At 36.2% G+C, this 11,491-nt stretch overlaps 1 protein-coding gene across 1 annotated transcript; it reads left to right on the top strand.

Annotated features, from left to right (window-relative positions):
- The first annotated feature begins 2,111 nt into the window (after positions 1–2,111).
- Positions 2,112–10,238, top strand: STARD4 (StAR related lipid transfer domain containing 4). The gene is made up of 5 exons (XM_007451191.1): positions 2,112–2,219; positions 3,170–3,219; positions 7,150–7,276; positions 8,156–8,270; positions 9,539–10,238. Exons 1-5 carry the CDS (start codon positions 2,115–2,117, stop codon positions 9,766–9,768), a joined length of 627 nt encoding a protein of 208 aa, XP_007451253.1. The 5' UTR covers positions 2,112–2,114; the 3' UTR covers positions 9,769–10,238.
- The last annotated feature ends 1,253 nt before the right edge of the window (positions 10,239–11,491 follow it).

Below are 11,491 nucleotides of genomic sequence, written 5' to 3'. Positions count from 1 at the left end.
AATAAATAAATACATTGTGTATTAAAAAAAAAAAAAAAAAAAAAAAGATTGCTTAAAAAAAAAAAAAAAAAAAAAAGGACAGGAGGTTTAATCTGAAATTATTATTACAGGTTGTTATTAGTCATACTCAGATTTGGGATCTACTAATCCAGGTAGAGAAATAATAGTAAGTACAAAGGCCCAAAGTCAGTGACAAGCTTGATGTATTTAAGGGACAGAAAGAAAACCAGTAGGAGAAGAGCATTGTAGGCAATGGTATGTGATGAATCTCCTAATACCTATTAAGGGTGATTCCAAGGTTTTTGACATTGAGCAACTGGCTCAATTATCATTTTAATAGTAAAATTATTAAGATGAGGAAGACTGAGGCAAATTGAAGGAAGACTGGGGAAGCAAGAGATGCGCATTAGGTGTGAAGCCCTAAATAGGCTTCTGGATGTGGGATTTTGGATCTGTCTGTGTGTGTCTGTCTTTCTCTGTCTCTGTCTTTCCCTCTCCTTTTTTCCCTCCCTTCCTCTTCTTTCCACCCGGGCCTTTCCACATATCAGCTTCAGGATAACCAGATTCCTTGTATGCTTACATGTTGATCAAAGGCTCCCAGAGCGATTATTCTAAGAGAGATGTACAGAGGCTGCATGGAATTTTCTAACCTAGCTGCAGAGGTCATGCAGTGTCACAGACTGCACCTCTTTTTTTTTTTTTCATTGTAAATGCTTTGTTGCTTTTTATTCACCTTTTTTCACTTTATTTATTTATTTTTATTGGAGTATAGTTACTTTACAATGCTGTGTTAGTTTCTGCTGTACAGCAAAATGAATCAGCCACACGTATACATATATCCCCCTTCCTTGGATTTCCTTCCCATTTAGGTCACCACAGAGCACTGAGTAGAGTTCCCTGTGCTATACAGTCGGTTCTTATTAGTTATCTATTTTATACATAGTAGTGTATATATGTCAATCCCTCTTGATGGGAAGTGTGTCACAGGATTTGCAGCAATGTTTTAAAATGATCACATTATAGAATCCCTCATTATATTAAGTTTATTATCTTTAAAGATTAGTAATCATTTCCCTTTTAAAGTATTGTTGAACAATAACATACCTTTGGAATTATTAATGATATAGTACTTTCCTCTCTGTATAGTTAAAATTATTGCCTTAAAATTATAAACCACTTATTTATGCTGTACTGGTTGTTCTAAGGTCTTTGTATCACCTCCTATGTTACACAGATAGCTCACTGAATCCTATGACACTTCATCAAATGAAATAAAACATTGAAGACAATAGAGTTCTTCAAACTTTTGAAATTCTTCAGAGGTCTCTAGCCCTATCCTTAAAGGATGTAAAAGGAGGTTTCCAATTGTGATTGTCATTTGTTTGCTAGAATGAGTCCTGTATCTGTTGGCTGGTAAAATGAAAATTTTCAATGGCTGAATCTCTAAGGAATTTTAAAAGAGTTTATGACTTGTGTGTTATTTTTGTATTTTTGAAAAAGCAGTATTTTTTTCTTTTAAGTTATCTGGAATTTTATAATTTATTCCTTTGGGTTAGATTCTATTAGAAAGAGAAATAGGATGGTTTTTTTTTTTTTTTTTTTTGGATTTTGCTTTTTTTTTTTTTTTTTTTGCGGTACGCAGGCCTCTCACCATTGTGGCCTCTCCCATTGTGGAACACAGGCTCCGGACATGCAGGCTCAGCGGCCATGGCCCACGGGCCCAGCCGCCCTGCAGCATGTGGGATTTTCCCGGACCGGGGCACGAACCCGCATCCCCTGCATCGGCAGGCGGACTCTCAACCACTGCGCCACCAGGGAAACCCGGAAATAGGATTGTATTTTATTTTTTATATGAGTGATTTTAATAACTCAACATATGTGATTCTTATCCCTATGTGTTTCACACCTTGGAAGCTTTTAGAAAAGAAACCTATGGCCAGGTCTTACCCTCAGGGATCCTGATTAGTTGATTTGGAATGGGGTCCAGGTATAGGTATCTTTTACAGCTCCCCAGGTGATTTTTTTATGAAGCCATATTTGAGACCCATTGGTCTACTGCATCTGACTCTGGTATTTGCTGATGATAATCTTAGTCTCTGTAACAGGGAAAACAAATGGAAGACCTGCCTGATGCAGCTGTTTTGGCGACTAGACTTAAAAACACTCTCATCCAATACCACAGCCTTGAAGATGACAAGTGGCGAGTTGCTAAGAAAATGGTAAATTAATTAAATTACTTATGTTTGAGGGTGTATCTTCTGTCTAATGAGCTGGTGGATGACTTTCAAAATGGTATGGAAAAATATGGACCATACTTTAGATGAATGTGCGGGATAGATAAACGTGCTAATAAAGTTGATGGTTTACTGTCTCACAAAGGAAGAAACATAATAATCCTGCACCGCTTTCATTAGTTCTTCAGATATTGGACACAAGGATAGACTCATGGCAACAAGATTGTAAAGAGCAGCCTCTCAAGTCAGTAAATAAAATGTGTCATTGTCAGTTTAAGGAAGTATAGTAATTGATAATTTGAAACTGTTTCAGATATTTTAACAAGCCTGTGAGAATGACCAGTTAGTATTCTTTTTTTACCAATGTGACATACCTGAGTGTTGACAGAGCCAATCCTTGAACCCAGGACTCTTCCAGTTAAGTCCTCTGGCTATTCTGCTATTCAGAATTTCTTGGGAAATGATCTAGAAAAAAATGTAGGGACTAATTCAATGTAGCACCGTCATAATAGATTTGAATTGTTTAATTTTAAAAAGATGTGAGCAAGTTCAGAATGAAGTATTTAACATTTCTATTATCTCAGTCTAAATGTGTCAGTAATGGTAAATAGATGAGGTTGGAATGGGGCAAATAATAATGGCCAATGAGATAGTGCCATCACCGAATCTTAACAGTGTTTGGGTGTCATTAAGCTATTGAAAAACCTTTTGTAGGGGTTTGTAATTTAAGTAAGATGTGTACTACTTTCAGATACAGAAGAAATTCAGATATGGATTATTTTATGGTATAAATTACTTTTGCATATTTCTTTGAATATTTACTTATGTTTTATTTTCATGCAAAAGCTAATGCTGTAGAGTTTATGAAATTGTCAGTTTTATATCCAGGTTTCCACCTATGTAATTATCAGTATACACTGTTTTTATTTTTCTAGAAAGGTGTAACAATTTGGAGGAAACCTTCAGAAGAATTTAATGGATATCTGTAAGTAAATTCCTGTAGTGTTACATAGCTCTTAGGACATTGCTAAACTTCAGATATATACACACCTACACACATGATCACTGAATGATCATTGCCAGCAAAATTTGGCTTTTTCTTTAAGATGTTAAACTTTCTAAGAAGCAAATCCTGTTATGAATTCAAAGCCTTTAAAATGTCCATATCCCTGGTGGACAGAGTTGGTGGTGAGGGGATCATAAATAATGATATCAGATAGCTGATAAAATCTTAATTTCTTATTATGGTGTATAAGACTCTTCTAATATTCTTTCTGCATTTATTCAGAGCTGTAGCATATTTTATTTTATTTTATTTTTTTGCACGGGCCTCTCACCGTCGTGGCCTCTCCCGCTGTGGAGCGTAGGCTCCAGACGCGCAGGCCCAGCAGCCGCGGCCCACTGGCCCAGCCCTTCCGCGGCACGTGGGATTCTCCCGGACCGGGGCACGAACCCGTGTCCCCTGCATCGGCAGGCAGACTCCCAACCACTGCGCCACGGGGGGGAAGCCCCTGTAGCATATTTTATTCTAAGAAATTTATCTTGAAGAAATCATGGGAAAATTAATAGTTAATTTAAACTTGCCTCTTCCATCACAGTATTACTTAAAATATTAAAAATTACAAACAACCTGAATAATCAATTGTTGGTGAATGATTAAATTATAAAATGTGCTATCTTACAGTCTTTAAAAACATAATAAAATGCTCAAGATACAATGAAAAGTGAATAAAGCAGAATACTAAACTGTATGTAGCACAATCATGGGTTGACTTTAAATATATATTTTTTATATATTAAAATGTTTTATTTAACACAAAATATATACCTCTAGATGTCAGTTTTATGTGTGATTTTTATTTCTGTTTTTTGATTTTTGCATATAGTTGAACACGAATTATGCCTTTAACCAGTAAAAAAATATTGTTTTTTAAAGCCAGAGGAGATAGTTGCCATGTGAAATTGGAGTGGAATAGTCACATCCTTGGGACTCAGCACTTTTTAAAATGAAACTGTTGACTGAACTTACTATATACAGAGTATTTTGAAGTGTATTACCAAAGATAGCATTTCCAGGAAGATAAGTTGTACAGTACTTATGAGAAGGACAGGGAAACTGGAGTTGGATTAAACATTGTAAGCAAGTGTAGAAGTTAATCCTTTAGATCAGTAATCCCTGCTAGGGCTGAAAAAGTGTAAAAAGTGCCAAGGGAGCACTATGCTTGGTGATATGGAAAAACTTCATAGGGGAGCTAATATTGGAGCGGAGTCTTAAAGAACGAATAGGTATTTCTTAGGGAATGAAGGATAAATTCATATGCCAGGCAGAGAGAATTTCATTTACTGCATTCACACAGATGGGAAACACTTTAAGGAGTTTATTTAGGGAAGTTGAAATTGTGTTTGTATAGCTGGAGCATTAAGTATGGGGGTGGGGAGAGGATGTATGAAGGATTTTTTTTTTTTTTTTTTTTGGTATGCGGGCCTCTCACTGTTGTGGCCTCTCCCGTTGCGGAGCACAGGCTCTGGACGCGCAGGCTCAGCGGCCATGGCTCACGGGCCCAGCCGCTCCGCGGCATGTGGGATCTTCCCGGACCGGGGCACGAACCCGCGTCCCGTGCATCGGCAGGCGGACTCTCAACCACTGCGCCACCAGGGAAGCCCTCTGAAGGATTTTTGAATTCTAAACTAAGGCATTCAGTTTTGTGTTACCTACTGCTCAACGCTACCCATACATCCCAGGTCCTCAGAGGATTTTGCATTTATTCTAATAACAATTGTGAAAGAGAAATGAGCATGGAAAGTTTAGAGAAGAGCTTGTATCCTGGGGGTCCATGGCTAGCTTCTTGAAGTGTCCCTAAGATTGTATACAAAGTTTTGTGACAATGTGTATGTTCCTGGGAAGAGATCTGTGGCTTTTTTCAGATTCTTAAAGAGTTATATGATCAGAAAAGCTGGAAACTGATGCAGTGTTGAGTTGGACACCGAGTTCCCAAACTAAGGACATAGCATGGGAGTTGAAAAGGACAAATGAACTTGAAAGAGATTTATGATAGTGATGGTGGTGGTGATGATGATGATGGCGATGATGGCAATGATAACTAACTAACATTTATTGAAAACCAGATATTGTTCTAAGCGGTTTACGTTTGAAAAATCATCTTGATGAAACATGGTGACTTATTAGTTCTGACTATTGGAATGGGGTTAAGAGAAAAACAAGAGTCGAAATTGAATCCCAGATTTCTAATTTGTGCCTGAAGTAATTTGTATTACCCACCTCCTACCCCCACCGTCACCCCAAGTTAGAGAACACAGGCAGAAGAGCAGACTTAGGATGGAACATAATATAAGCTTGAGCTTGAGAGATTTACAAAATGATAAAAAGGCTTCAGATGCTTAAAAAGAGAAAAAAGACCCCTGAAAACAATGATGGAGTTAAAGCCAATCTACCTCTCTTTTCTTTCCTCCCCAGAGATAACTACTCTCTTGAAGTTGTGTGTATTATTCCTATTTCACACTTTGTGTGTGTGTGTGTTTTAGTAATACGCTTTAATTTTTTCTGTTCAGTACTGTGTTTTCAAGAGTTACCCATGTTGTTACATGTTGATCTAGTCTTTCACTTCTGTATTCATATACCACAATCTGTTTATCTGTGTTTGCAAGTTTGCCTACTGATGAATTTTCAGGTTGTTGTGAATTCTTCTCTACAGTAAGTTTTTTGGTACATGTCTCCTTCTACACACATGTAACATTTTCTTGGGATGTGCCTGTGTCTTAGGGACATACATCATCCCAATTTACTGCATGTTGCCAAATTGCTCTCTAAAGTGGTGGTAGCATTTTGAGAGTTCTCATTCCCTTCCATTCAACACTTGTTATTAAGTTTTTAATCTCTGTCAGTTTTTCAGGGGTATGAGATGGTATATTGCTAGTAATTACTTGATTATGAGTGAAATTGAGCATCTTCTCTAAGTTTATTGACATTTCAGGTCAATCTTGTCCTTTGCCCATCTTTTGTTTGGATTGTCCTCTTATTGTTTCATAGGAATTAATCATATATCCTCTATAATAAGTATATATCTGTATATATGTGTTGCACTTATCTTCTTCTACTCTGTGGCTAGTTTTTAAAGAAATTACTTATTTTGTCATTTGTGGTATGTAAGTTTTTAATTTTAAACATCTTGTGTAATTTGTGTTTTTGTGTGTTTTATGTATTCAAGTAATCCCCCTGTATCCTGAGGTCACAAAGATGGTCACTTGTATATTTTTCTCAAAATTAAAAATTTTTACCTTTTACATAGTGGTATTTAGTCTATCTGGAGGTATTTTGAATGATGTGAAGTAAGAATTCAGTTTTTATTCTCTCTGTTAGGATGACTGTTGAATCCAAACACCATTTTTGAACTAGTATATCTTTTTCTTACTGGTATGTAATGCTATCTTTGAAATATGTTAAGTTCTGATATTATTCATGAGTCAATCCTGGGCATTCTATTCTAGGGTGACCTATATTTCTATTCCTAATAAAAATGTTTCAAAAGTTAGGGTAAGAATATGCATATACTAATAACATGTTAGAGCATAGCTGAGAAAAGAACAGCATACGAAATAAATGGAAGCATTACAGTGTTCTACAGACTGCTCTTGGCTACACCATAACATGAAGGTATTTTACTATGTTCATGATAATGCATAAGATAGCCTTCAAATCTCTTATTAGATTTGAGGACGTTTTAGAGTACATTCTGATGAAATAATTGACAGAACCTAATTTATCAGAAAAGTCGGGATTTACTCTTTTTAAAAAATCTTCATTAAATTTTATTTTTTTTGATGTGAGCTCTGAACTGTGAGAGCATGCTGAAATTTTTCATTCTAATAGCATTTGACTTTCATATGTTTTCTCCAGCTTCAAAGCTCAAGGTGTTATAGACGATGTCGTCAATAGTGTAATAGACCATATACGCCCAGGTCCCTGTCGCTTGGATTGGGACAGCTTAATGACCTCATTGGATATTTTGGAGTACTTTGAAGAGGTATTTGTTTAGAAATGTTGCTTCAGATTGTGTGTGTGTGTGTGTGTGTGTGTGTGTGTGTGTGTGTGAGTGTGTGGCGGTGTATGTGTGCTCATGTGCATGTGAACACGTGTGTATACTTGCATTCATTATATTCGTTGCTTTGAGAATAAGTAGTCATGGCAAAGATCTCACAGGGGAATCCTTGCTGCCTTTTAAAAAGCTTGAGTTTCCTCATATTAACTAATGAGTGTTAGTCAGAACTGAGTTTGTTTTCTGCAATAGCTTTACCCTTGCTGCTTAAGAAAATCATCAGTGTCTTTAATTGTCAAACTTTAGCTGAGGTTCTGAAATCTAAAATTCTGAAAATACCACCATCATATTCAGGTTTCTAGATAATAGTATGTAGGTTTTCCATTAATATTTAGCCAAAATCAAAGATAAAAATGCCACCTTAGGCATTAGAGAATTATGTAACCTAAGTGGCTTTCTTTGTCTGTTTTTATTAATTCATTCCTTGCCATGTTTGAATTCCTTTATTGACACATTTGGTGTTTTAGTCAAAGTACTTGTGGATTTTATCTTATACACCTACAGTCTATACTACCTGCTTCCACTTTTATCATATAGGATAAGAGGTGACTCTACTGAAACAGAGATTTGGATACTGGGTAACTTACCTCTGTGTTTTGATTGTATATCCTCTTCAAGTCCATACAGTCGCCGTGAGATATAGAATAGAGATCTAAACCTGTCAGAATCAGTGTAAGAAATGTTATTAATATTTATTATAACACATTTTAAGTGAGTGTTAATTTTTTACTAAAGATTAACTTATGATATATGAGTCTATGTATGTGTTTCCCATAGTACTAACAGCTGTTACCTGTTCTCTTTCAGAATTGCTGTGTGATGCGTTATACTACTGCTGGTCAGCTTTGGAATATAATTTCCCCAAGAGAGTTTGTTGACTTCTCCTATACTGTGGACTATAAAGAAGGGCTTTTATCCTGTGGTAATTGTCTCAAAACCTTTTACTTTCTCTCGGTTTGTTTTAAATTTTGAGTTTTCTAGGCTGGATGTTTCTTTCTACACAAGATATATTTTCAACTTTCATACTTATGTTTTAAAAATTTATTTTATTTAATTTATTTTTGGCTGTGTTGGGTCTTTGTTGCTGCGCATGCACGGGCTTTCTCGAGTTGTGGCGAGCGGGGGCTGCTCTTTGTTGCAGTGCGTGGGCTTCTCTTTGCGGTGGCTTCTCTTATTACAGAGCTCGGGCTCTAGGCATGTGGGCTTCAGTAGTTGTGGCATGCGGGCTCAGTAGTTGTGGCTTGTGGGCTCTAGAGTGCAGGCTCTGTAGTTGTGGCACACGGACTCAGTTGCTCCACAGCATGTGGGATCCTCCTGGACCAGGGATCGAACCTGTGTCCCCTGCATTGGCAGGCAGATTCTTAACGACTGCGCCACCAGGGAAGTCCCCATAGTTATTTTATAATCACTAAGCTCTGTTTGCAAATGCTAAACCCTAGGGACTAAAATAACAATATCGAGAAGGTTTTTGCCATCTTTCTGATGAGTTTTTGTTCCCCGTTACACAGTATCCTTCAGGTCACAGCTAACAAATATGGAACGCATGACTGCCTCTAAGAAAGGGATCTAGTCGTTGGGTTTCCTTCTAAGTCACTCTCAAGAAACAGCTTCTTAGTCATATACTTAGAAAAAATACGCTTGGTATGTGTTAGAGTACTTTTCCTTCCTTGATCTGTGTAATATTTTTCTTTTCAAAATTAAAGATACTATTAGAAGGCTCCTGCTTTCTAAAATATATCTATAGGTAAATTAATATTTTTGTATGTACGATATATTTGAGTTGGCAGTTGTAGGTACACATCTACCTGTTTAATCTGAACCAGCCAGAACCAAAGTTTGATATGGTAGTGCCTGTGGGGAGCAGTGGTGGTACATAGGTTTGATTATTAGTACCTTGAGGCCTGGTTGCTACAGAGATTTGTAGTTTCCAAGGAGTTACCAGGATGACATGATGCCATTTATTCTGAAGGGATTAGAACTTTCCCCATTACATATCTACTAGCCTCTGTCAGAATTCCACTTAGTAATTATCTTTTTCATTCTTCCACGGTCACTCTTGGGGCTTAATTTTCATCTACATGGATAAGAAGAAAAATGTGTAAATAAGAAATCTGATAATATTTTTTAGTGAGAGTTTTAGATTAATGTCAGTCATTGCTATTAATAGTGTCATTTTAAATTGCCTTGTAGGGATAAGTCTTGACTGGAGTGAAAAGAGATCAGAATTTGTCCGTGGATATAACCATCCCTGTGGTTGGTTTTGTGTTCCTCTTAAAGACAGTCCAAACCGGAGTCTTTTGACAGGCTATATTCAGACGGAACTGCGTGGAATGATTCCCCAGTCTGCAGTAGATACAGCCATGGCAAGCACTTTAATCAACTTCTATGGTGATTTACAAAAAGCCTTACAAAAGGCATAATATGTTTAAACTTATAGTATTATATTCCCTGAATCAACTCTCTCCCTTAGCTGCATGGCCTGTAAAAATCATCCTTTCCTGTCTTCTGCATAGCCTGTAGAAGATTTTGAGATGTTTTTGGTTTATTTTATTCCTAAAGTAAATAGCTATCTAGTGTGGGCATTTCAGTTTTCCTAAACAGTTATTTGCACATTGTTTGGTATGGTGATATGTCTAGGAATGGAGAGTATGACAGAAATCCACCAAGAAGTAGATATAGTTCTTTGACACAAACTCTTAAGAAATTGAATAGTGCCTCAGTGTGAATATTTTGGCTACTTAGAAATTAGAGAAAGCCAAGCTTCGTGCTGGTAGGTTAAAATCACCTATTTTAGAGCTTTATGAACATTCTGTAAAAGTTTTAATTTTGGGAGGAGTTAAATATTAATGCTTTACTTCTCGTATGCTCTATGAGTTTAACAATATCTTGGATTAAAGAAAAAAAGCTCTTCTCTATACTTTATAAAGATGAACTTCATTGTCAGTTGACTTGTACTACTTTACCTATTGAAAATATCAGAAATAAGAAAAGAATAGGTATCATAGTAAATGCAATTCAGCTTTGATACCTGGATAGTATTATTTTATAGATATCTTTAAAAATATATTCATATCTTTATGGGCTTTTATTTTGGGAGTCTTAAAAGCATTTATGAATGAATAAGACAGTGTGAAAAACTGCCAGGTATGTGCTGGGACACCACATTGATTGGACAGTATTCTGGGTTATGTGAAATGGATGGTGGTATCCAATACTGACCAATAGAGAATCATCTCTCTAGAAAGTCAAATTCAGTGAATGTTTTATACATGTTTGAGTTTTAAATGTGTCACTCAACTCATAAAGTATAACTGCGTCATAAGCATTCACAATTGTGATGTAACTTCAGTCTGGAACTAGAACAAATGCATTCGTAGATTAATCTAAATGCCTGGATGAGTCATTTTATAACTAGAATGGACTATAATATGTCTCTCGATTCTGTGGCTGCATTAAATGAACATTCCTAAATGATTTTAACATTCCACATGGTCTTTGACTTTTGAACTATCCACCTAGTTTACATCTAAGATGAGAACTTGAGGGAACTCAGTGTCCCTGCAAATTTTTGTCTATATTTATATTTGTGTATATGCACACATCTTGAAATCTGTTCCAGTGTTCAATGTCAGTTATTTATGTGTTATTATTACTGTTCCCACTGTTTCATTTTCTCTTTTTTTTTTTTTTTTTTTTTAATATGGGGTAAAGAGATTTCTGGAAATAGTATTTACTAGATAGGCCACCAAAAGCACAAAACTGTATAGTGGTTCAATTGCATGAAGGTGTGATCTGTGTTTTACTTTCCTGTGTTTTCCTGAGTGTAAAGAAAGCATAAGTCATAGTTCTTCAGACCCATTTTGCTAAAGTGGAAAAAGTAGAGCTGACTTATTTTTATTGTTTTGGTATGGAGATGATGTTCAAAAAAAGCAAAAGGTGGCAGCACCATAATATCCATAGTGAATAATCTCACAAATTTTAGATTGAAAATAGTTTGTTTCAAGGTCTGATAGAAGCAATGCACAAACGATCCTATGCTCTTAACTTGAAATTTATTAATCACCAATATGTTTTTCCAAATTGACTATAATTTTTGAGCTGCTGGATTTCTCTGCTACCTTTTTTTTTCTTGCAATAGGGAAA

This window comes from Lipotes vexillifer, unplaced genomic scaffold, assembly GCF_000442215.2.
Source record: "Lipotes vexillifer unplaced genomic scaffold, Lipotes_vexillifer_v1.1 scaffold91, whole genome shotgun sequence".
In the NCBI taxonomy this organism is placed as follows: domain Eukaryota; kingdom Metazoa; phylum Chordata; class Mammalia; order Artiodactyla; family Lipotidae; genus Lipotes; species Lipotes vexillifer.
The sequence above is the reverse complement of the archived record's forward strand: the minus strand, read 5'-3'. Positions and strand labels throughout refer to the sequence as shown.

Bases quoted from the DNA above. Each gene is read 5' to 3' on its own strand.
- STARD4 (XM_007451191.1), top strand. From the start codon at position 2,115: ATGGAAGACCTGCCTGATGCAGCTGTTTTGGCGACTAGACTTAAAAAC. The intron at 7,277-8,155 runs GTATTTGTTTAG...GTTCTCTTTCAG, and splicing joins TTTTGGAGTACTTTGAAGAG to AATTGCTGTGTGATGCGTTA. The intron at 8,271-9,538 runs GTAATTGTCTCA...ATTGCCTTGTAG, and splicing joins AGAAGGGCTTTTATCCTGTG to GGATAAGTCTTGACTGGAGT.